This window comes from Lemur catta, chromosome 1, assembly GCF_020740605.2.
Source record: "Lemur catta isolate mLemCat1 chromosome 1, mLemCat1.pri, whole genome shotgun sequence".
Lineage (NCBI taxonomy): Eukaryota > Metazoa > Chordata > Mammalia > Primates > Lemuridae > Lemur > Lemur catta.
The window spans coordinates 87154136-87180107 of record NC_059128.1 but is presented as its reverse complement, the minus strand read 5'-3'; the positions used below and the strand labels follow the sequence as shown (position 1 = coordinate 87180107).

At 38.0% G+C, this 25972-nt stretch overlaps 3 protein-coding genes across 7 annotated transcripts in view; 2 read left to right on the top strand and 1 right to left on the bottom strand.

Moving 5' to 3' along the window:
* DNAAF4 (dynein axonemal assembly factor 4) overlaps positions 1 to 6212 on the top strand; it is a 49275-nt gene extending 43063 nt beyond the window's left edge. Inside the window, exon 10 of the mRNA XM_045529713.1 lies at positions 6127 to 6212. The gene's annotated coding sequence lies outside the window, so the exon portion shown is untranslated. The remainder of the gene's footprint in view (positions 1 to 6126) is intronic.
* Positions 6213 to 8780: 2568 nt separating this feature from the next.
* PIERCE2 (piercer of microtubule wall 2) lies at positions 8781 to 15346 on the bottom strand. The gene is made up of 2 exons (XM_045529747.1): positions 15034 to 15346; positions 8781 to 9274 (listed from the first exon to the last, which is right to left on the bottom strand). The coding sequence occupies exons 1-2, from the start codon at positions 15049 to 15051 to the stop codon at positions 8927 to 8929; spliced, it is 366 nt and encodes a 121-aa protein (XP_045385703.1). The 5' UTR covers positions 15052 to 15346; the 3' UTR covers positions 8781 to 8926.
* CCPG1 (cell cycle progression 1) overlaps positions 14607 to 25972 on the top strand; it is a 48903-nt gene continuing 37537 nt past the window's right edge. The window contains exon 1 of one of the 5 annotated variants that reach the window (XM_045529683.1): positions 14607 to 14679. Coding sequence is in view for 3 of the 5 variants with exons in the window: in XM_045529697.1 (XP_045385653.1) it covers positions 15411 to 15593 (183 nt within the window). In the remaining 2 variants the exon portion in view is untranslated. Of the gene's footprint in view, positions 14680 to 15375; positions 15594 to 25972 lie in introns of those variants that run through there. The other 4 variants (XM_045529697.1, XM_045529678.1, XM_045529669.1 and 1 more) reach the window with 4 other exon arrangements.

Here is a 25972-nt window from a genome sequence, read left to right as displayed (position 1 = left end):
TATCGTCTCTGTGTATTCTTGTATTTCCATATTCTATTATTTCCTTATCCTTTGCCATGACCCTTGCCTGAGGGACCCGATTTTTTGCTGGAAGCATAGCTAGATCCCCGCACTTTGATTTTTCTCATAAGGCCAATTTAATTATTAAGTTGGAATTAATTTACAGATACCAAGTAAATAATAAAGTAAATATAGCCCTTACAGAAATGTAAATTGGAGAAAATGTTAATCTTCTACTATTGTATTGTTACCATTCATAAATGTACAGTGTATGCATTTGTTAAAGAGCTTTTAAATAAATTTAATTATAAACAAATATCAATGCTATATCACAACATTGCATGCCAAAAAAGGACCCTCGTTAGTCCATTTTTACAATGGATCTTTTATATGAATAGGAAGTAAATAATCATTGTTAGACTAGGTTTTGTTTTTAGAGATAGGTTCTCACTCTGTTGCCCAGGCTGGAGTGCAGTGGTGAAATCATAGCTCATAGTAACCTTGAACTCCTAGGCTCAAGCAATCCTGTTGCCTCAGCCTCCCAAGTAGCTGGGACTGTAGGCATGTGCTACTGTAACAGAGGGAATGGCCTGGAAAAAATGGCAAAAATATTTTCTGTCTCTAAAGCCTGAATCTCTGCCTTAGGCCAATGGTTAAGAGGGTCAGAGTAAGTCTTTTGTTTATTTATGTAACAGGAGATGGCCCAGCCTGACCTGGTAAAGGGAGATGCTGGGTGGAGGTCAGGAGATTGTCTTCAGTGGAGATGGAATGATCAGAATTATCAACTGTAGATATACAGTAATTGCCTAAAGCTCTGTATTTTTGTGAATGTGCAGGAAATTTGGGATTTTGAGACAAGAAGATCTACCATTTTTCCTCCTTTCCCAGCAATGTAAACTCTCTTTCCTTTGTCCTCATTCTTCTTTGGCCTCGTGGACAAGTGCCAAGTTTTTGGTAACACTACCATGCCCTGCTGATGTTTTTTAATTTTTTTAGAGAAAGGATCTCCTTTGTTGCTCAGGCTGGTCTTGAAATCCTGCTCTCAGGTTGATCCTCCCACCTCAGCCTCCCAAGTAGCGGGGATTATAGGATCAAGCCACCATGCCTGGCTTTGTTAGACTATATTTAAAAAGAAGTGTTTCCCTACATCCCCTTACCTCTTAACTGACAGTCATTTGACAGTTCACTAGTGTACACAGGTAATTAATTTTCCCAAAACAAGTCTTCATTTCATTAAAGTGCTTGCGCATTTTATCAGGACTGAGCTCCTGGCTGGACAAGGTGGCTCACGCCTGTAATCCACTCTGGGAGGCCAAGGTGAGAGGATCACTTGAGGTCAGGAGTTTGAGACCAGCCTGAACAAGAGCGAGACCCCGTATCTATTATTAAAAAAAAAAAAAATAGGACTGAGCTCCTAACTAGGCCCCAACAGACTGTTAATGGAAAAAACCAAAACTCTGTAAAATAATTTAAAGAGGTTTATTCTGAGCTGAATACATGTGCCTGATGGCCCAGAGATCCACAAATCCAAAAAGCCTTGAGTAAGTGGTCCCAAGGCAGTTGGATTACAGTTTGGTTTTATACATGTTAGGGAGATGGGAATTGCAGGTAAAGTCATAAATCAGTACATGGAAGATATACATTGGTTTGACCTGAAAAGGCAGGGCATCTTGAGGAAGAGGGAACTTACAGGCTATAGGTGGGTTTAGAGATTCTTTGATTTGTAATTGGTTAAAGAAATAAAGCTTTTGTCTAAAGGCTTGGAGTAAGTAGAAAGGAATGTTTTAAGATACGGACCTTTGTTATTCATAGAGCAAGCCACAATAGATATATTCAGAGTGTTATGATTAAGCAAATTGATGGCCTGCAGATGTGATTTAACCTTTGCCTTTCCTGGCCTTAGGTCCTTTTAGTAATTTAGTATCTTATTGCCACAAAGAATCTGTTTTGTCATTCTTATGATCTCTGTTTTAACATTAATGCTGGTTGGTATTCCAGATTCCAAAAGGGTGGGGGAAAAATAAGGTGTGTCTGACCTACTTTCCCCTCATGGCCTAGAACTCAAGTTCTAGAAAAACTTAATGTTTTTCTGGGGTCCCCTTGGACAAGAGCAGGTCCATTTAGGTGATGAGGGCTTAGGAGTTTAGTTTACAAGACCAAACCAAAATGGAATCACTCATGATCAAATTCCATTTCTCCAAACCAAAACTAATTAGGTTTGTGTGACTAAAACTTAGGGCATCAGCGCTACTCTCAGTCACCGTCATCCTGGGTTTTCAGGTCCAACATGTGATTCATAGGTTACGGTGTAACAGGTAAATGTTGGAAAAAGGGCAACAAAATGTTTTATGAGTTGTCTCTCTAAAACCCCCATCCTTTGGGGGAATTAAAACGTGTATTTCTTCCCTGAGGCCAGTAATCAAAGGGGCAGAAAAATGTTCTTTGCTGTTTGTTTTCTAGAGTCTTAAACCACAGGAGATGGCTCAGTAGAATTGTCCAAGGGTCACAAGGTCATCCTCACAGAAGATAAGGTCCACCAAAACCACCAATTATAGTTAAACAATAGCCTGAAGCCACGACCATGTGACACTGGTTAGACCTAAGCCCAACTGCCGAAAACCCCCCTTTGTCCCATATTTCTACTGAAAGGCAGGATGGCAGTCTTTGAGATGCTGGTCTACTGGCCTTCTCATTTGCTGGCAAATTAACAAACTTCTCTTTCTTTTCCTCAAACCACTTGTACTTGTTCTTCATTCTCACTGATTTTGCCTTGGGGACAAGTACCAAGCTTTTGGTAACAAAGGTGTTCTTATTATCATGCATTTCTCAGTTTTTGTCATTCCATCTGGAGAGAAACCATTTGGCATTCAGTGGATAGCTACATGCAGACCATAAGACCTTCTGAGATGTAATCCAAGCACTCTGGGAGGCTGAGGTGGGAGGATTGCTTGAGGTCAGGAGTTCAAGACCAGCCTGAGCAAGAGTGAGACCCCGTATCTACTGAAAAACAAAATAGAAAAATTAGCCAGGCATCATGGTGCATGCCTGTAGTCCCAGCTACTCAGAAGGCTAAGGCAGGAGGATCACTTGAGCCCAGGAGTTTGAGGTTGCTGTGAGCTAGACTGATGCTATAGCAATCTAGCTCAGGCAACAGAGCAAGACTCTGTCTGAAAAAAAAACCAAAAAGCCTTCTGAGAGAATACAGGGCACACTACTATGATAACTATCAGGAGGATTGTACTAAGAGCTTAGAGTATTCTCCTTAGCCAGGGCATCAATGAACCAAACCAGCTGAAATAAAAGAAAAACAGAGGTGAGTGGCTAGAACAAACTGTAAACTTGGTATCAGTGTCTGAGTCCAGAGGGAAGTTAGTTGAGAAGATTTCTAGATTAGAACTCAATAATTTTCTGGTTTTCAGTGTGAATGTCTCTGGTTATTAGCACTGGGCATTTTGAAGATGGGAAAATCAAAATCATCAACTGTAGTTGAAGGACAATAGCCTAGAACTAAAAGCCATCCCTTTAAAAGGTGTGTATTTCTGCTTATAATGAGGAAATTTGGTACTGTAAGATGGGAGTCTGTCATCTTCCTCATTTACTGGCAGATTAATAAATCTCTCTTTCCTATTCACCAACCACTTGTTATCGTTCTTCTGATACGGCCTTGAAGATAAATGCCCAGCTTTCAGTAAGAGATTAGATTATTATTTTTGTTTTACAATAGTGGAAGAAGTTAAGGTTACTTGCTCACGTGACTAAAGCTTTTTTTAACTAATATTTGTGGAAAAATGCTTTTAAGATTTTTCTTGTCAGTTTCCAAGTAGTTTGCGCACTTTTAGACAGAAAGGCCACATTTCCTTATAAGGATCCTGAGATTTTGAGGTTTCATCCAGTGTCTGTCTATAGTGGTTCAGCTGTACAGAGGGAAAATCCTAGACAGCCTATCTCCGAAAAATGCAGAAAGATTTGGGTCCCTCGCAGGGAGTTAAGTCAAAGGATCCTTGCTCTTCTGTAAAATTTTCTGTAACTATTTTCATCTTGATTAACCTAACTGGCCTTTGCCCTAAGCAATTGTGAGCGAAGTTTTTCATCATGATCTCTGCCTTTTGACTTTTTTAGCTTTCTCCAAACTGAGGTAAATAGAGTGGACTCATTTTGGGCCTTTCAATGTTGGAGGACCAGAATTGGGCTTCTTTTGGTCCACCAACCTTTGATAGTGTGGGATTAAGATGTTTGTTTTAACTTAATCAATGTCTATTTTATTCATGCCGTATTTGTATATTTACTCAAAGAATTCCACCCTAAATTTGCATTTCCAAAGGGTTGGCTCTTAGGTAAGACAAGGTAGAGATTTTACATTTCAAAGGCATAGAGGTTAGAATTCATATTTAAGTATCATTATTTGTGAAACAAAGAAGAGTTTGGGTAAAAGGTGAAGCTTGTTATATAGATTTAAGTCAATGCTTTCTCCCATTTAAGAACTTACAGTGATTTTCTTTGTAGATGTAAATTTTTTATACAAAAGTGTCTCAGAATAACTGGCTTATTCAGCTGTTAGGGGGCTTCCAATCCAGCTTCTGTTTTTTTAACTAGATTACTGAGTTGAATAAACCTCTTAAAATTATTTTACAGAGTTTGACTTCTTTTCTGTTGATAGCATGTTCTATACATATGGACTATATATATATATACATATATATATATATGAACATGTACGTGTTTATATAATTATGTATTTAAACATATGTTTTTTGGTCTGTTTTCTCCTACTAGAATTTAATATAATCTAATCTCCATTAGGGCTGCCTCCTAGTGCCTAGAATAGTTCCTGGATTTTAATAGGCACTGAATGACAGAGTACATCAAGGCATTGCAGAAAACATGCTTGATTTCGACATATTTTAGCAATAACAAAACAAAAAAGGCCTAAGCACCTGCCATAGTAAGGAATTTTAGGTTAGAATTTAAATTCTACATATTAAAAATATGCTGAGTGGAGTCACCTTCCCCACTCTTTGGCTGGGTGACCCCGCAGCAAGCCATTTTAACTCTCACAGCCGCATTTCCTCCGTCTGTCAAATGCTGCTGGTGGCGCGGGCAGGAGCATCCAGTGGCTTGGTGGTAGGGGTGAGCAGTGTTTGCATGTGAGCTGTCTGGTTGTTCCTGCGACCCCCCTCCTCCCCTTGCCCTTCCCTGACCCTCCTGCTCTCCATTTCTCCCTTTGTGAGCTTTGGGAGAAAGTGGATAAAATGGTAATTCATTGTCTTTGTCCAGAAGATTTTTGTTGTGTTCAGTGGCTAATCCAGGGTTAGATTAGAAGGAGGACTTCTGTTTAGGAGACTTAACTTTTACCCACTGGGACCAAAGTACAGAAATTTAGCAGAACAAGGATTATGAAAGTTTCTTGGAAAGGTTTGGGTCATATATCCCAAAGGACTTTGGGTGGTTTCACCTTTGCTCAGGCCTGGAGTGCCCCCACACCTTGCCTGGAGTGCCCCCCGCCATCCTGCATGGCCTTCTCCTCTAGTAGCCTCCCAGCCCAGCTTGCCCTGCTTTCTCTCTTCTGGTTTTCTTTGTCTGTTATACAGTCAAGCACTTTATGTGTGAGTCCAGTGTCTAATAAGATTCTAGAGCTAGAGTTGTGCCTTTTATCTCTCTGTTCCCACATGGCACCTGTCAGCATGCTGAGCTGTGTTCTTTTGCTCAGCTCTTGGCTAGGCACATGGATTACACACAGGGGTACAGCTGGGCCCTGCCAAGTAGAAGCTCCCAGGCTGGCAGGGGAGACAGCTGGGCAGCGAGTGTGGGGAGACTGGAATGCAAAGGCCTGCAGCTGTGGGCAAAAGCTGAGGCTCTGAAGGCCACAGAAGTAAGCACACACTAAATATGGGATGTTTGAAGTCACTTGGGACATCAGTTATAGATGCCCAAAATGTCAAGACTTGGCAGGGACTTCAGAAATCATCTGTTCCAACCCCTTATCACTTAAAAATATTTAATTACAGAATTGTTAGAAAACACTACCAAGCATAAGGAAAAAAATTATAAGCATGTAATATGACCCAAAGATAATCACTATTAATTTTCATATATATTTCCAAACTTTTTTCTTTCCTATTCATGTAGATCTCATCTTTTTTGCAAAAATGGAGTCATTCTGAATGTATGAATTTACAGCTTGGAATCACACTGTTTTGTTACTTAATTTTTCTCCTCCGAACCAAGATGCTGTGAACATCTTTTCAATCAATAAATATTCTACGTAATATCTTAATGGTTATGTAGTATTTCATTGAGAGTTTAACCAAAATGTGTTTAATCAATCCTTTATTGTTACTCATGTAAGTTGTTTACATTTTTTTTGCTATTGTAAGTAATGCTAAAATGGATATCTTTGTGTATATATCTTTTTTCTTTCCTTTAAATTCCTAGAAATGAAATTACTCCATCAAAGGGATTGTGCAGACATTTGGTAAACCCATTCCTGGATTGCCTTCTAGAAAGATTGTACTAATTTATACACCAGCATTGTGTGGGAATGGTTGGTTTCCCACATCCAGATAACTCTTGGTATTTCATTGTTTTTCATTTTTACCAGTCTATTCTTCAATAAATTCTGTCACTCTTAAAAAATAAATAAATAAAAATATGAATTTGCTTGCCACAAACTGGGTACCTACAGTGAAGGGGAAAAATGGTTTGTATAGTTTATTCAGGGAGAAAAGGCTGATAAACTCAAATTCTGTTGCATACTTCACCTGGAAATCTTGTGCAATGCTTTGCTATTTGATGTTTTGGAGGAAGTGAACAAAACTAATTTTTCTTCTTGCTTGTGCCATTACCAGATAACAATTTTTAGAGCATTTAGAAGAAGTTGATGAGGTTGCAGAGTTTGAGCTGTTTCCTCACATCAGTCCATTTTTATAATTAGAAGATTGAACTTTTCTTACCCCCTAATGACTCACAAGATTATTCCAATTGATTGTAATATCCTGAACCTGAAACCAACAGGGAAAAATAACAGTGATTTTTTTTTTTCAAGTAAAGGTACTCAGACCGAATTGAACATATGGTTTATGATGGCAGCTGAAATAAATCTGTGTACAGTAAATCACAGATCTTGAAAAATTGTATAGCCTATCAGCCACCAATGCTTATACAATGTTAAAGATAATATCAAACTAATTGCATATATAAAAGTATACCACATTCTCTGGTATCTTTGTACTTTTATACATATTCTGCCTGGAATGACCTTTCCTTTGATTTAGCTTTATCTTCCCTAGGACATTTCTCCTGATTTCCTTGGTCTCTCAATTTCAGCAATTCCTTTTCTTTTTCTTTTTTTTTTGAAATAGGATCTTGTTGTTATCTGGGCTAGAGTACAGTTGCATGATCAAAGTTCACTGCAACCTTGAACTCCTGGGCTCAAGCAATCCTCCTGCCTCAGCCTCCTGAGTAGCTAAGACTACAGGTGAACACCATGGCACCCAGCTAAGTATTTAAAATTTTTTTATTTTTTGTAGAGAGAATGTCTCACTATGTTGCCCAAGCTGGTCTTAAACTCCTGGCCTCAAGCGATCTTCCCTCTTCAGACTCCCAAAGTACTGGGAGTATAGGCATGAGCCACCATGCTTGGCCGGACACTTATTATTAATTTCCTAATCTCATTCTCCCAAAATATTGTGTTTTTTTTTTTTTGAGACAGAGTCTCACTCTGTTGCCCGGGGTAGAGTGAGTGCCATGGCGTCAGCCTGGCTCACAGCAACCTCAAACTCCTGGGCTCAAGCAGTCCTCCTGCCTCAGCCTCCCGAGTAGCTGGGACTACAGGCATGCGCCACCATGCCCGGCTAATTTTTTCTATATATATTTTTAGTTGACCAGATAATTTCTTTCTATTTTTAGTAGAGACGGGGTCTCGCTCTTGCTCAGGCTGGTCTTGAACTCCTGAGCTCAAACGGTCCTCCTGCCTCGGCCTCCCAGAGTGCTAGGATTATAGGCATGAACCACCGCGCCCAGCCCCAAAATATTATTAATTGAAATAATAAAAGCCACTGTATTTTATTTGTGTATCCACATTTGCACAGTATAGTATACTATAAGTAAGTGTTAAATAAATATTTGCTTAATACATGAATGAATAAGTCTTCTCTTCTACCAGTCTACCAGTGGGAACTATCATTCCCCTGACTTCTAAGGCATTATTTGAGATAACAGAAAAGTGGGAAATTATTGGTCAGAATCTTCCTTAATTCATTTTTTTTTTTTTTTTGAGACAGAGTCTCACTTTGTTGCCTGGGCTAGAGTGAGTGCCGTGGCGTCAGCCTAGCTCACAGCAACCTCAAACTCCTGGGTTCAAGCAATCCTACTGCCGCAGCCTCCCGAATAGCTGGGACTACAGGCATGCGCCACCATGCCCAGCTAATTTTTTCTATGTTTTTAGCTGTCCAGATCATTTCTTTCTATTTTTAGTAGAGATGGGGTCTTGCTCTTGCTCAGACTGGTCTCGAACTCCTGAGCTCAAACGATCCACCCGCCTCGGCCTCCCAGAGTGCTAGGATTACAGGTGTGAGCCACCGCACCCGGCCTCATTTTTTTCTTGGCGCTCCTGTGTTCCTTTGTCTTGATAAATATACTCAGTAGACAAGTGAGATCATGAAAACTTGTTGAAGTTTTTGGAGTACATGTACAAAATAAGGGTAAGATACACTAAAACTCTTTCTACCTTTTATTTTGCTACTTTGAACAGATTTTTATTTTTAAAAGTCATTGTCATTCAGTTATCAGTTGAAATGCTTTATTTCTTAAAGGTATTTTTAAAACTGATCCAAGTCTTTTTATATTCTAAATTAAGTATTCTTGCCTTAGATTTAAAACTAGTTTTTGCTAGGTATATTTTCTCTTAAATATACAAAGGAATACATTTTCATAGAGTATGTTGAAAATTAGGAAAATCAAGGGTTCTGGTTCTGTCAGGTGCAGTATTTAGAGTGTTATTTTGACAAAATCCAGTTGCTCTGATATGGCTTGAAAATGCTTGCTCCCTTGGAGTATAACTGCAGGGAAAAAACTGTGGTATAGGTGAAAATTCACCATAATGACTTGAATTGGTTTTATACATAATCATCTGAGGTTTTGATAGTGAGGTTGCTGTACGGAGTGTCTTTGGGTCCAACATACATGAAAACACAGGATTGCCAGGGTTTACACAAGGAGGCAGTTGTTCAGGTTTCATTTCTGTGTCGGAATTCAAAGGTGAAGTACTTTTCTTATCCTAAAAGAGAAACACATAAAATCATTCTCAATTATAAAGTTCTAAAAAAATTAAAACTTAGCCCCATCTATTCCCCCTTTTCAGGAATCCTGTTCTTTTGAGAGCATAAAAGACTTCCTGTTAAGTGGCATATACCTGTACAGAGCAAACTTGTCAAAAGTAGGCATAAAATAGCTTTTTAAACATTCTGTATTAGAACTATGAGAATGTCTAAAAACATTTGTAAATCATGGGGAAAATTTGTAATTATCATAGTTGGCAGAGGAAATACAGCTTGGTTTTGGAGTGAGAAAGGGACAAGATAAACATTCAGGGATCTTAGCCTGAGTGGGGAGGGAGGGAGCCATTAAGCAACTAATTACACAGCTAACTGAAAAATTACAATTGGGATAATTGCTATGAAGAAAAAAATATAACACATTTAATGAAGACATAGTGGGGGTTCTAACCTACTGTGTTCGGGGAGGTAGGGAAGGCCATTCTGGTCAAGCACTATTAAATCTAAGACTGATTGGAAGGCAAGGAAGAAAAAGATAGAGGTGAGAACAAAGTGTGACCAACATCAAGTAAGTTAGGGTAAAAATGTCTTGAGATGAGACTAGAAAGGCAGAGGCCAGATCTTTCAGGGTCTTGTCGACTATGTGAAAAATTTGACTCTATTGTAAAAGCAGTGGAAAGCTATTGAAGGAAAGGAGTGCTACGATGTAACATAATTTTTATTAAAATTACTTTGGTTGCTGTTAGGGCCCTTCGAGGATGTGGAGAGGAGCTGCAGTAGTGCATGTGACTAGTGATGATGATTTATAGTAGGGCAGTAGCATAGAGATGGAGATGAGTAAATAAACTTGAAATATTTTGGAAGTAGAATTCATAGGATCTGGTGATTGATTGGAGGTGGGTAGTGAAGAAGAGGTAGATCTAGGATGACTTCAAGTTTTCTGTACACTTGGAATGCAATTTATTATGTAAATTAAATTTATATATACATATAAAACCAAACTATACCTGGTTTTATATACCATGTAAAATATTACATGACAGTAATTTAAAAAATGTAAATGAAAACCAGAGGGATCCAACTCATGGAGCAGTAGGAAAAATAAAAAAAAGAAAAGAAAAGAGAAAGAAAAAAGAAAACCAGAGGGAGCTTTTTGTTTTGTTTTGTTTTGTTTTTAATTATGATACAAAATTTTGGCAGTGAAACAGAACTTTGCCGTGATGATGGCTGGATGAGTAAATATAATCAAGTTCCAAAAAATTAACAAAATGCATCAAGAACTTTAAAAATGTCATGACTTTGAATCCTAAAATTGTAGTTTTGAATTCTATCCTAAGAAACTTTATTGTAGAAAAAATTTAATGCACAGCATTACTTACAAAAGAACTAAAATGGGTATTGACTGGATGGACATTAATTTTAATTATATTGTTTATGTCAAAAGTACTGATAAATTACTTGAAAATAGTTTCTTTTCTTAAATAGGTAAGTTTCTTCTTCAACCTTACATTGGTGTAAGGTAAATATTATAAACTGAGGGAGTTCTCTAAAGTTCTCTTAGTATAAATAGACTTTTTGTTTAATAAATTTCACTTTGGGATTATATCTATTAAGTTTTTTGAAACACTTGCAATGGCTAATCCTTTATAAACTCAATTTCATTGACATTTCCAGCTGGGAAAACCATAAATGCAAGTAAAAACCTTTATATATAATACATGGTCTTATAGCTATTTGTGTTTTACAAGTACTTGTGGCTGGTTATAATCCTAAAAAATAAAAATTTTCTAATGAGTTGAAATGAACCTGAGTTAAAATGTTTTTCCACAAAACATTCCTAAAGGCCAGTGTTTAATTTAAAGTACCATAAAACCATATTCAATCTACTCTTTAGTCAACTTTACTATTAATGTTCTACCTGAACAGTGTCCCAAATAAACTTTTTGGAAGTATTTTTCTGTGAATAAAGGTTTTAAAAATATGAATCAAGTACAAAGGAATGTGCCTATAGTCCCAGCTACTCCATAAGGTGAGGCCGGAGGATTATTTGAGCCCAGGAGTTGGAGGCTACAGTGAGCTATGATCACACCATTGCACTCCAGCCTGGGTGACACACCAAGACCCCATCTCTTAAAAAAAAAAAAGTTGGCTGGGTCAATGACAGCTAAAATATCTATCTAGACAAGATAGATAATCATGAAATAATGCTCTTATTCCCTCCTAAGAACTGACCAGTAAGGAGATTTTTCTGAGGCAAAAGATTAAAGGCTCTCAGCTCAAGATGACAGAACAATAGCTGAAGAAATGAACAATAACCTAGAAAGTAGGAGGAAAAAAAACTACCAGCAATTTTCTCTCTAACACCTGTATTTGCAAAAGGGAATTTTTACTACACTAAGAAAAAGACTTTTTCCCTTGGTAGAATAACAGCAGCAAAAGGAGCACTCTTGGACTGGATTTTCAAAAAACCCATCAAATGTTCTAAAAGATCCTGTTAAAAGGGTTTAAAGGAGCTCTTCTGAAAAGTTTGTTTGCCTATGATTTTAAAGCAAATCATGAGAGCATAGTATAAAACATTATGATACTGTCTCATTTTATAAACTGTATAAGTTTATAAACTTTTTTGTGTTTATTTTTTTGAGACAGAGTCTCACTCTGTTGCCCTGGCTAGAGTGCCGTGGCGTCAGCCTAGCTCACATCAACCTCAAACTCCTGGGCTCCAGCAATTCTCCTGCCCCAGCCTCCCTAGTAGCTGGGACTACAGGCATGCACCACTGTGCCCAGCTAATTTTTCTATTTTAGTAGAGATGAGGTCTCGCTCTTGCTCAGCCTGGTCTCAGACTCCTGGCCTCAAGTGATCCTCCCGCCCTGGCCTCCTAGAGTGGTAGGATTATAGGGGTGAGCCACTGCCCTCTGCCAAGATTCTGCATTTCTAACAAAGTCCCAGGTGATACTCATGCTGCTGGTCACTGGATCACACTCTGAGTACTGGGCTGCACACTTGTTATGAAAGATGGGACTAAATTGCAGCCAGGAGTTAAAGGGGCCTTTGGGGGACAGGCTGAGGGTTGTGGGCATTTGGAGAGGAAGGGAGTGAATTATAGGGCCAGATAATAATGACAGCTGCATGGATTATACAGGAACATGTCAACATGTCAAGCAGGTTGATTGGGAAACTTGTTTTAATTTGTATACCTTCTGTTGTAAGAGTTATAAAAAGCACAAATTGGGTGTCACCAGTTCTGGATTCTAATGTTGGCACTGATAATAGCAGTATGACTTTGATGAAATTATTTTACAAGGATTTAAGTTCCTTGTCTATAAATACAAAATAAAGGAAATGGATTAGATGGCTTTGTTTTCTAATCTGAAGACTCAGGTATCAGGCTTGTCCAAATGTAGCAATAGGAAACTAAGACCAGCCTAGGCAACAAAGCAAGACCTCATGTCTAAAAAAACAAAAAACTGGCCAGAGATGTGGTGGCACATGCCTGTAGTCCTAGCTACTTGAGAGGCTGAGGCAGGAAAATTGCTTGAGTCCAGGAATTTGAGGTTACTGTGAGTTATGATTGTACCACTGAACTCCAGCCTGGGCAGCAGAGTGAGACCCTGTGTCTTAAAAAAAAAAAGTTATTTTATAAAATAAATAACCTAATAGTGGTTGGCAGGGTACTAACTGTGACTTTTAAAGGTTGAAGTATATAGAAGATTGTTTGTATGCATTAAAATTCTATTCTTTTTCCATAAACTCTTGTCATTCATGGTGCTGAGACACTTTAAAATCACTATATAAATGGAATCAATTTTTACTATTTTTATTTTTGTAGGTTTGCCTCAATGTTTATGTATGATCTTCCACTTTTGAAATTTATAGGTTAATAACACTTTATATTAATATACTACAGTTTATTAATATTTGATTTGTTTTAAATATCAAAAGCAGAGACATTGGATAATAGTAAACAGTAAATCACAAGAATCCTAAGATTTTGATGGTATCTCAACAGGTCACCTTTTCTCAAAATGTCTAGTTTCCTCAGCACAGGGGAAAAACTTTATAGGTTGAAGTTGGCTGGCCTGTCTGACTGTTGGGAAAAAGCGCCACCCTAACTTACTTTTATGGGCACCTAGGCTGGTTGCCCAGGGTAACCCATGGTTTTTTTTTGTTTTGGTTGTCATAGTCATTAATACTATCCCTTCAATTACTGAGTACTCTTTTTTTTTTTTTATCAAATCACCCTCTCTACTACTGGCTCTAAAATTCTGATCAGCCTTGGCTCAAAATATAATACAGAAAACCAAATTTTCAAAACAGAAGTCAAGTTAATAAACTTTGTTGGCATAATTAGTACCATAAAATCTTGAAAAGTTAGTGTATACTGAAATCTTTTAGCTCTCTAGGATAATTCACAAATATTTATAGATTCAGAAACAAAATACCCATAGATCTTATTTTGTGTCATCGACTTTCATCACAGCTTTCTTATTTGGGTTTTACCTTCTTCAAACCTGATATTCTTAAAATGTGGAGTTCAAACTAGATACAGTTAAAAACAAAACAAACAGCCTGATACAAAGAATAATAAAAGGATTACTTTAAAGTCTGCCAGATAACACATGTAAGCAACTGTGATTTACTTAAGGATAAAAAGGTTAGTTAAAATTGCAAATGAGGGCTGGGCATGGTGGCTCACATTTATAATCCCAGCACTTTGGGAGATGGAGGCAGGAGACTCGCTTGAGGCCAAGAGTTGAGACCAGCCTGGGCAAATGGGCAAGGCACCTTTCTCCACAAAAAATAAAAAAATTAGCCAGGTGTGGTGGCGCATGCATGTAGTCCTAGCTACTCCAGTGGCTGAGATGGGAGGATCTATTGAGCCCAGGACTTCGAAGCTGCAGTGAGGTATGATTTCCCCACTGCACTCCTGGATCTTGTCTCTAAAAAATGCAAATGATTCTTTTAAAAGAGATTGTCTTAAAATTGGCCACTGAAAATGCCTTGAAAAGTATAAACATCTACAAATAGATGGTATCAACTGTCTTACTAATTTAATTTTCAGCTTCTTGAGTTAGAGAACGCCAGGCCACTTTAACTTTGCCAAGTCCTTTGGTATAAAAACACACATTTATTAAAACAGAAAAATAAGAACAAGCCATTGAATATTAAAAATTGTTATTACAGAAGCGGTAATTATAAAATTAAAAATTGTTTTTTTCTTTTTTGGTGTCACAGTTGATGTTAAATATAGTTAACACAAGAGCAAAAATAAAAAACAAAAATCAGTCTAATTTTTAGGCACCCTTTTGTCTCTGCTTAGGCCCACCATCGTCGTTGTGATGCTTTCCTTTTTCATTTGTTTACTTTTGCCACAACTGGGAACAGACAATCCATTGCTGCCATCACCAAGTGAGTATAAGTGCACCATATCCTGTTTTCTTCTCTTTTTTTGGACAAGGCACAATGTAAATAAATCTACAATTAAAAAGGTAACGTTTTTTTTTTTGTTCAAAATCATCACTGGACAGTTTGCAGTGGAATACGAGTGCGTACCATCCCAGATCGTCTTTGTACCTTCAGAGGCAATACTGATTTAATGAAACATGCATTTGCATTCGTAAGTGTAAAAGCTCCGTGATTGCCTAGGAAGGTGCTTTTGCGGGTGGGGTGGGGTGATGGGGGTGTGGCAGTGGGTAGTGACTCAAATTATACTAAAGAATACCAACATTCAAAAACATCTAGATTTCTGTTTAGACTTCTCACCCAGCTGCAGTCCGTCATTCTCACTCCGTTAATTTTTTCGGCAAATGCAGCCTTTACGTGCAGCAGATAGGACGAAAGCCGGAGAGCGCCCAGGGACGCGGCCTTTTAACTGCACCCAATTAAAGTAGCAAAGAGAAGATGAGTCGTTGGCTGGATCAATATGTATGAATCCGTTTTATCCAGGGAGCTGTTTTCCCGGGTGAAACCGCAATCGCTTTCTAGTGGTTGCAGCTCGTCTCCATAGCAACTGGCCGCGGGCGCCGGGGCCCGGATGTTGTGAGGATCCGCGGCCGCCTGGCGCAGCTTCCTGTAGCCTCCCCGGGGCGGGCAGCGCTCCTCTTCGGGAGTCGTAGTTCTTTCCTCCGCTGCTACCCTGCATGAGACGCGGGCGGGACTACAAGTCCCGGCATGCGCTGCAGCACCCTGCCGGCCTCCGCCTCTGGGCTGCGGACGCCTGGGAGCAGGTTGTTTTTATGAGAGGCGTCACTGGCGTCTGGAGCCGTGACCGCCGCCACCGTGACAGCCGGCGCAATCGGGAGGAGGTGGCGCTGCCCCTTCAGGTACGTTACTGGGCGGCTTTAAGCCCTGGTAAAGGGTTCGGGGCCGACTGTCGGGGTCCCTAGCCTGCACCCTCGGCTCACCAGCCTCGCGAGGGCAGTGGCGGGGTCTGCGTCTTAGGCGGGGGCTGCTTGGGCGGGGACTTGACCCTTGGCGCCTGGCGTGCGCGCCCGCACGGGCCACATCCTCAGGTTGCGAGTCCACAGCCCCCGCAGCCGGAGCGGGCCCCTGAAGCGTCCGGTCTTGTAGTTCTGCAGCCTCCGAACCCCGCGTGCAGCCCCGAGCTGTGCGCCAAGGGTTGGGGAGCTGGTGGCCCAGGGCACCTTCCTTCCTTCACTGGGGAGGCTTGGGGCGCTTCTCGGTCCTGACTGATGAGAATCCATATGGTAAAATGTTACGTGCGTCATCCTGTCGGGTTTTCTGCCAGCCTATCTTTTTTGGTGACGTTAGAACCCCGTGATGCCAGGAATAGAAAGATTAAATATTAAATAATGCAGCTGAGACTTCTGTTTATACGCCTGCCTAATAATGATCAAATCCACTTCATTTCCCTTCTTCCCCTCCGCAGGCCCCCTTTAACGTAGGTCTTCCTAATCGATTTGTCCTCTGTAGCACCTGTCCCGCTAAGTGCATTGTGCGCGTGTTTATCTCTGTTTAATGAAGCCAGTTCTGCCATTGGGGGCGCTGATTTTAACGAACTCATCCAATTAAGTTATTTTGTTGAATGGTGAAATTTGCAATGTTCCACTCTAGCTTTATTAAAGAACAGAATGGGCCTTTCTTGTAGCTAGAATAGGTACCCAGTAGTACGAATTTTAGGAGATTTGCCTCCTCCAGTAAGGTCACATCCGCTGGATAGTGCTTGAAATGCCACTATTAATGCATCGTATCTTTGGCTTAAGGTTTGAATCTTATTAGGTCTCACGTATCTCAGAGGATATTTATCACACATAGCCAGTGTGAATGGTTTACTGTTCTTTCCTGACCTGGGGTCATAGAGGGGAAGGGTTGGAGAAAGAGTATTATTATTATTCTTTTTTTGGGACACAGTCTCACTCTGTCACCCGGGCTAGAGTGCTATGGCATCAGCCTAGCTCACAGCAACCTCAAACTCCTGGGCTCAAACAATCTTCCTGCCTCAGCCTCCCGAGCAGCTGGGACTACGGGCATGAGCCACCATGCCCGGCTAATTTTTTCTATATATATTTTTAGTTGTCCAGCTAATTTCTTTCTATTTTTAGTAGAGATGGTGTCTCCCTCTTGCTCAGGCTGGTCTCGAACTCCTGACCTCGAGCCATCCTCCCGCCTCGGCCTCCCAGAGTGCTAGGATTACAGGCGTGAGCCACCTCACCAGGCCAGAAAGAGTATTATTCTAATGCATAATTTTGAACTGTTTTACACCACGGATGGGATTTCAAAGAATCTACTAAAAATTGCTTCCAAATACAGTTTGAGGGTATGGGAATATTCATTTAAATGAAAACAAGTTAGACAATGGTGTAATTCCAATTTTGTAAACCATAGAACAGGAAGTGAATCTATTTCTATTAGAAATGATTCAAAGGATATTCACATTTATAAAGTGATTCTCTAATGAAATGACAAATGATTTTTTTTCCTTATACTTTTCTGTAGGAAAAAATTTTTAAAGAGGATGCAGTTGTTACAGCTCTTTGAGAATTTGTCTAACAAATTCTAAACAGGCTACTGGAAAGCCCCTAAGCAAAAAAAAAAAAAAAAAAAAAAGGCCAGCAGTAATTCCAATTGTAGGGATTCTTTAAACATTATTTTAGAAGGCAAATAAGCAACAATAGTAAAAAACACAGGCAGAGTCCTTGTTGGTGCCTCCTACAGACTATGTGAATTTAAAATGTAAGTTATTTGGAGAGAAGAGACAAGAAATAGATTAGTTGGACTGGAAAAAATAAAAAACAGATATGACAATAATTCTTTGCACATACCATCTTTTGATCTGATTTCTTTTCACCTTGTATGGTAAAATCAAAAGCAAAAGTGCTTAGCTTGTTTAATTTAAGGATGGTCAATCTTGATTATTCCTGTAAATACATCAGGTCACGAAAGGTTCCACATATGAACCTACTGAAGAGATCTGGATGTAGCAAAATTTGTTTATTATTTATAAGTATTTGCTAGTGGAAATAAAGTTTTACAGTTATTATAACTGGGCATTTTAAGCTTGTTAACATTGAATCACTTTGTTAACATTGAATGAGCATGTTTTATATGTCTGATATATTGGATTATCTTTGTTTTTGTTTTATTTTCAATTATGGTTATGTTGGATATGGACAGGTAAGTAGCATAATTCGGTAGCCTTCATTTTGTTTTCTGTCATAAAGAAAGGGGCCACATTGTTCTCCCATGGGAATACCCTGTGCATTTTTGCTATTATCAGCCTGGAAAAAAATTTGAGTTTTACCTCAATGCCAAGTGTCCATTAACTCTTAATAAAATATCTGTTCTAAAATTGTATTCTTATCCAAGTTAAGATTTTAAAAAATTAGATGAGTATGAACTGCTAAAATCATAGATATAGTAGTTTTTGAACATGTTAAGAACATGGACATAGCAGCAAGGCCTGTTAAGCCCAGGGTATTTTAAAACAGAAAATGCAGACTCATCTAATAAGGCACAACTACTAGAGTGTGAATTGTTTTTGTGTTTGTGTGTGGTGAAGGGGAGGAAGTTGCTATAATCTAAGTGATGACTATTACATTTTCAAGAATTTCTTTCCTTGCAGTTCTGCAATTTTGACTAGATTAAAACAGTTAAGAAATTTAAGTTGGCTTCAAAGATCATTTCTAGTGTATTGCACCAGATACACTTACTTAAATCATCTCTCAATTTGAATCTAAGATAAAATTTAGCCCTATAAAATGGGAAGAATTGCAAGTAACTGATAAAGGATTTTTTTTTTTTTAACACATCAGCTGCCATGAGAGTTGTGTTTAACTCACTCTAGTTTTGACTCTGGGGCCACATGAAGCATATATAAAATCTTGTTGATGTTCATATTGTTACAATTAATATTGACAATTTAATTCTAAAAGCGTGGATTAAATAGAAGTTAATAAATTTCATTTTTCTATTTATGTTTACCTTTAAATTACACTTGAAGTTTTTATTCTATTTTTGTAATAAAACACTGTGGCCCCAAGGAAAAGTTTCTGATTTTTTTGTGTGGTTGTCAACGTGTTAAAGGACATTTAATGTTTGGGAAGCTCTTTAAGGGCCTATAGAGTTTTCTGAGGAAGTATTAGAAAATAAGTAAGGTGAGTTAAAGATTTTCTGTCATCATGGAAAGTAAAAAATCTATTTTTTAAGGACTTGTTTATAAATCACTATTTTAAAACCTTACTCCTGGGCTGGGTGTGGTGGCTCACACCTGTAATCCTAGCACTCTGAGAGGCCGAGGCGGGCAGATTGTTTGAGCTCAGGAGTTGAGACCAGCCTGAGCAAGAGCGAGACCCCATCTGTACTAAAAATAGAAAGAAATTATATGGACAGCTAAAAATATATATATATAAAAATTAGCTGGGCATGGTGGCACATGCCTGCAGTCCCAGCTACTTGGGAGGCTGAGGCAGGAGGATTGCTTGAGTCCAGGAGTTTGAGGTTGCTGCGAGCTAGGCTGATGCCATGGCACTCTAGCCTGGGCAACAGAGTGAAACTCTGTCTCAAAAAAAAGAAAAAAAAAACCAAAAACCTTACTCCTGGTTCATGTTGCCAGTGTGATGAAATGTTAAAAAGAGCAATGGATTGGGAATCAGAAGATTTTTAATGGTGTTGAGCAAGCAATTTAATTTATAAGTCTCTATTTGGTTTCATTTGTAAGTTGTAATTAATAGTCAGTTGGCTTACTTTATGGGGTATTTGTGAAGATCAAATCAGATATGAAAATAAAATCACTTTGTAAGTGGCAGAATTATGTCCCCATGTAAAGTATTACTGGCCTACATAAGTGACATTTACATAGAGCATATTATATATTTGATGTATAGTGACTTGATGTGGTATGTACTTTCTGGCTGGGAAGTTTGATTAAAGAACAGTGAAATGAAGCATACTATACTTTTGAAGTGTGATGATGATGTGATATATATGTTTTGAATGGGCTTGATGAAAAAAAGTCAAAAGGGGAACTTCATTTGTTTTGTTGGTAGGGCTTGGTGGCTTTTTCTAGACTGAAGAAAACCTGGCTCCTGTCCTGACTGTGACTTTGCACCCTGCTGCATTAAAGGTCTTGAAACTGCAGTGTACTTCTGTGGTTGGGCTTTTAATTTTGGTTTTGATTTGTTTTAATCTTACATCTGTAAGTGTAAGAAAGATCCTTAGTCTAATTTAACAGTAGGAAGTGGCTGTTTTTAATGTTCTAAAATAGGACTTCAAGTTGATTTCATGAACAATGAGACTAAATGGAATATAAAATCCCAGGTCCTCTGAGAGATACATTATATGTATAATCATTGGTCTTTGAGCCAAAGAAATCAAGTAGAATTTAGAGGTCTCCTTCTGGGGAAGTCATCCCTGGCAGTTAGAGGATCTGACCCTTGAAACTTCAAGTTAGGTTGACATTTAGAACATTTAAGTAAAAAAAGTCTTTTGGAAACTTATCAATAAAATTTGAAGATTTTATCAGGGTAAATATAGGTAAGTGAAAATAAAAGGCCAAGAAATACAGTGTTTCATGGGTTGATAATGACTGCTTATATAATTAGTTGATAACTCATATAACATGTTTACTAACATTTTATCTAGTACTACTACCAGAAACAATAGATGTATATTCATCTATTCTGTAATAAGTTATAGAAAACTTTAACAAATAGAAAACAATAAAAATGTACAAAATCTCTTTATTTTCCAGCTTTCCTTCCCAAATGAAAAATGGAAGACAGCTGTAAGAAAATTAGGGAGAATTATCCTTTTGTGAAAAGGATGTTTAAAATAAACAAAAATATAGATATGTAATGAATATGTATTTTTTAACAAGTAAGGAAAACAATTTTTTTTTTAACTTGAGAATAGAAGAAAATGAAGAGCCAGAACACGGTAGTTTTACTTACCAGTAAAAGGGAGAAAGGCCACCAGGGGCTGATAGTGCTCAAGTGAGGACAGTATACTTATATTTCTGTTAGCCCTTTCAGGCTTTTACAAAATTAAGGTATAACAATCCTGGAAAGTTGGGATTTTTCTCAGAATGAGAATACCCAATGAAAGGCATATTTCCATACTCTTAATAGCAGTTATCTTAATTTTTTCCCAGTGTTTTGAGTTCTTACTGTTTACTCATTTTATTTCAAACTTTTAAAAATCAGAGGTATAGTTTCTTTTGCATTAAGTCAGAAAGGAATATATTCGTCCCTTAGTATCTGCAGGAGATTGGTTCCAGGATGTCCTGTGAATACTAAAATCCGAGGATGCTCAGATATCTGATATAAAATGATGTGATATTTGCATATAACCTACACACATCCTCCTGTATTGTGTAAATCATCTCTAGGTTACTTATAATACCTAATACAGTGTACATACTATGTGAATGGTTGTTATACTGTATTGTTGAGGGAATGATGGCAAGGAAAAAGAATGTACATGTTCCGTAGAGATGCAATTTTTAAAAAAATATTTTTGATCTGAGGTTAGTTGAATACAGGGATGCGGAACCCACAGATATGGAGAGATGACTGTACTTTATCTTCAAATATGACAGTAGTTGGTTTTTGTTTCCCAATTTGAGGGGTCTTACATCATAGAAGGAACCTTGTGAAGTAATTGTGTATTGACTCACTTCTGTTGCAAAATTTATTTTCTTTTTGGGCATAGATAAAGTGAAATTATCCTTTTCCAGATTTTTCCAGATACCTATCTTTAGTGATGGATTTCAGTGTTTTCTCACTCCATGAGAATTGGAGAGCCTTGCTTGCTATGGATGGGTTATCTTTGCATTCACTTTCATGATGAATATAACCAAGAAGCAGGACAGTGATAGTATTGTATCTCACAGGTTATTTTCCCAGTATAACATTGATATTTATTTATAGTGACTTTGCTTGGCGTGGTGGCTCATGCCTGTAATCCCAGCACTTTGGGAGGCAGGAGGACTGCCTTGGGCCAGGAGTTCAAGACCAGCGTGGGCGACACAGTGAGATCTTGCCTCTACCAAAAAAAAAAAAAAAAAATTTAACCAGGCATGGTGGTGCATGCTTGTAGTCCTGTCTACTCAGGAGCCTGAGGTAGTAGGATCTCCTGAGCCTACGAGTAGTTCAGAGCTCCAGTGAGTTATTATTGCACCACTGCACTCCAGCCTGGGTAGCAGCGTGAGACCCTGTTTCAAAAAAGAAAAAAAAAAAAGAAAATTATCTCTGCCATATGTCACAGGTATTTTCCTGGTATATCATTCATATTTATTTATAGTAATTTGGCAAACAAGTTTGTGATTTATAATTAATCAATCAATTAATTTAGAGGTGAGGCCTGGATATGTTGCCCAGGCTGGAATGCAGCTGCTATTCACAGGTGTGATTATAGCATACTACAGCCTTGAACTCTTGTCCTCAAAGGATCCTCCTGCCTCAGCTTTCTGAGTAGCTGGGACTATGGGGACATGCCACCATGACTGGCTTTATGATTTCTATATAGTAAAATCTTTTCCTTTATAATTTCTGGGTTTTGTGTAAAACTTAAAAAGATCATCTTCTTTAGCCCCAGGATTATAAAAGTGAGTCCTTTTGTGGTTTTGTTTTGTATATTTAAATCTTTGAGCCATATTTTTAGCACAGGGTCTTAAAAGTTTTATGAAGACTTATATTAATAATGCTGACTTTTCACAAGGCAAATAAGATATCATTCTGAAAGGTTTTTTTTTGTTTTGTTATACTCACAGTTATGGTTTATAACAGAAAAAGATACAGATTACAATCAGCAAAGGAGAAAGGTACATATATGGTGGAGTCCAGGAAAAGCCAGCTGCAAGTTTCCAGTTGTCCTTCTGAAAGTTTAGTAGAGGCTATGATTCCTGAGTAATACAACTTGGCAAACAAACAAATGAAAACTGATCAGTTTTTTCCTTTGCGAAGAAGGAGAGGGAGAATAATGAAATTTGCTTTCTTTTAAAATTCAAAAGCTTTTTATAGGAAAGTGACTCTTATTTGGCATTTCTTTCATCCTCTGTTTTCCACACCTACCATAGGAAGCTTTTGTGCTGTGCTTTGAGCATCCAGAATATGCATCCAGCACTTAGTTTGCGTATTCAGAGTTGCCTGTCAAATGTTTTGTCTGATGGTGCTGTTTGGAAAGCAACTTAATTTGACTCGTCCCTGATTAAAATATACTGCAGATTTATCTGCTTATAACAGTTATAAAGCCCTACAAGAACTTACAGTGTTTTTCAGATAAAAGGTTTGCTTGGCCATTCTGGCCCATAAGCCTTGTAATCTACAACTTCCCCACCCAGATAGTATTTTTGTTTCCCATAACACAAAGCCTAGTGGTTACAAGGCACTCCTAACTTAGGTTTGTTTATTTCCAGATTTGGGAGACTGAAATTAAGTCAACATTGTAGTAATTGTAGAGGGTTTAAAAGAACCCTTCACTTAAGATTAGACTAGAAAAAAAGAAAGCTATGCAGTAGAAGTTTCTCTCCTCCCACAGTGAACAAGATTGAAGACTACTTTCTCTCTGAAAGGAACATGTTTCTCACTATTTAACTCCAGAAGCATTTATGTCAAAACACTTTTTTAAAATGTTGATTTGTGTCAAATTGCTATAAAACACAGTGACAATAGCAGTTTTAGAAGTTTACATGGACAGTAAAAGTCTTATGACTTTTTTCCTGCATTGCTATTTTTCACTGTATTGAAAGCCCATCAACAATGTAAACATTCAGTGATAGGGAAATAAATAAACTATGATAAGTATATATTATATAGTCATTAAAAGTCATTTTTTGAATATTTTTTAAAAACATTAAACAAATTTTTTAACTAGTTAAGTGGAAAAAGTAAGGTAGAAAACTCTTTGACCCCAGTGCTTTGTAAAATGTATGGAAGCATGTGTCTCAGGTGCATTTAAATCAAATTTGCAGCAAACGTAATTTGTATCCCCACTATTAGGAAAGACTTTCTTTACCCATGCTTTTTGTTGCCTTTGCACGTGCTCTTCATTTTGCTTGAAATCCCTTCCCCACTCTACTTGCATATTTTACTCCTGTTTGTCTTCACCTTGCATTATTGCCCAATCCTCAGAATCTTTGTTGAGCCCTAAAGCAGGGGTCCCTAACCTATGGTGAGTTGTATAATTATTTCATTATATAACAATGTAATAATAGAAATAAAGTAGGCAATGACTATAATGCGCTTGAAGTATCCTGAAACCACCCGCCCTCCCCCGCCCCATGGAAAAGTTGTCTTCCATGAAAACGGTCTCTGGTGTCAAAAAGGTTGGGGACCACTGCCCTAAAGGATAATAGTTAAAATGGTTTAGAACAGTGCTGTATAGTTGGTGCTCAGTAAATATTTGTTGAGTGAATGTGAATATATGAGTGAATTTATCTTGTTGCCAGATGTATTGAAACAACTTATAGAGATAGATAAAACACAGCAAGGTAACAGAAATAGAAGAGAAAAATGAGATAAAGGGAAGTTAGAGGTAAGGATTATAAAATGGAACCAAAAATCAAGATATTACTTTACACAAAATATGTGCTATGAGGACCCATATTCTTGCTAAGGCCAGGTAATAAGAGGTAAAACTCTTCAATTAAGCCGACTGCTCAGGGTAAGTTCAGTAATTATGATACCAAAATCAAAGAAAATTTCTACTGAGGGTCATTCTAAAGAAGATACTTGTATTATGAACTATGCTTACTAACAGTTTCAAGGGACACAATAATGGAGTTTAGTAGGGCTCTTTTTTTTTTTGGTGACTCTTGATTGGTGACATCACAGCAAAGCAAAGTTTAGATTAAGGTTAAGGTATTACACTTTTATGAGGGCTGTCTGTGCTACTCAATTGCAAATAGTAAAATGCCTTTGAGTAGATCTGAATTAAGCTTCACAATCTTCAATACTGCATATGAGATCATCTTCAATATTCCATTCAAGAAGGGTGGTCTCCTGATAGACATGAAAGAGTATCACCATTTCTGGCTGCTGAAAGCAAGGTGAAGTGGTAGCAGGCCAAGCAGAGCTGGAGACCTTCATTCTTTTGCTTGACAGACTGTCAGTCTTTGGTAAGAGGTTCTTTTAGAGCTCAGGAGTCTAGGAACAGGTGAGACCATTGAGGGTAGTGTAGGATTAGCTATCACCCAATTTTCCTTCTTTGCTACTGGAGACTATTAGAAAGCTAAAGAGTGGGCAGCTACTCCCCATACTTATCTGTGGATAAAATTGTTAGGTAATAGTGGATTTGTTAAGCTTTTCTGCTTTGGCCCCTTCATTGTCATGTTTGATGGTGTTAGTGGCCTTAAATACTTCTTGAAAGTAGGCAAGATTAGGAAATATTCTTAATTATGCTAAGTTTAACAGAGGCAAGTTTTGAGGTGGGACTAGACCTGAAATTAGACCTGAAGCTCACTACTATTTCTGATCCTTTAGTCCCTGATCTGGACGTTCTCTACTGTAGATAAAAGAGAATGATAAGAGATTAGAGATGAGAGATTAATAAGTATATATTGCATGGCTTTTCCTTGCTAGTAGAGTGCAATTAAAATTTTTATGCTATTATAAAGACATTAAAAATAAAATTGGAGTGATTTATCAGAACTTAATACTAATTAGTAAAGTAACTCAAGAAAAAAGTAAGTAATATAAGCTACCATTACGTGTGTTATGCTAAGAAGCACAGACAGTAAATGCTGTAGATTCAGACGAGGGTGAAATCAGTGTGTATCAGAAATAGTGATCTAGGAAAACTTCACGGAGGAGGACTGAGCCTTAAATATAGAAATCAGAGTAAAGGAAAGAAGAAAGTATCTCAGAAGTGAAGACATAGAGGTAGGGATGTCCATTTACTGTTCAGAAGAAGATAGCAAGTAGATTACTTTGACCAGATGAGATAGTCCAGGAAGAGAGCTAATCGAATTGCAAGCTAGGTTAGAACCAGATAGTGAAAACTTTTCAATGTCATACTAAGGAATATGACTTTATTGTACAGAATACTCATTCTCAAAGTATTCCCACTGAAGGGGGAGACTCTTCAGTGGGAAGACAAAAAAATTAGCGGTGGGTAGAAGAGTTGTATGTAACCTGCAGTCTGTTTCATCTTTGCCTGTATGTTTATAGGGTAGTTGTGTGTGTTCAGGGAAGGGTCAGGGATGGTGTTGAAAAATGGTACTATACAAAGCCATGGATACAGTAGT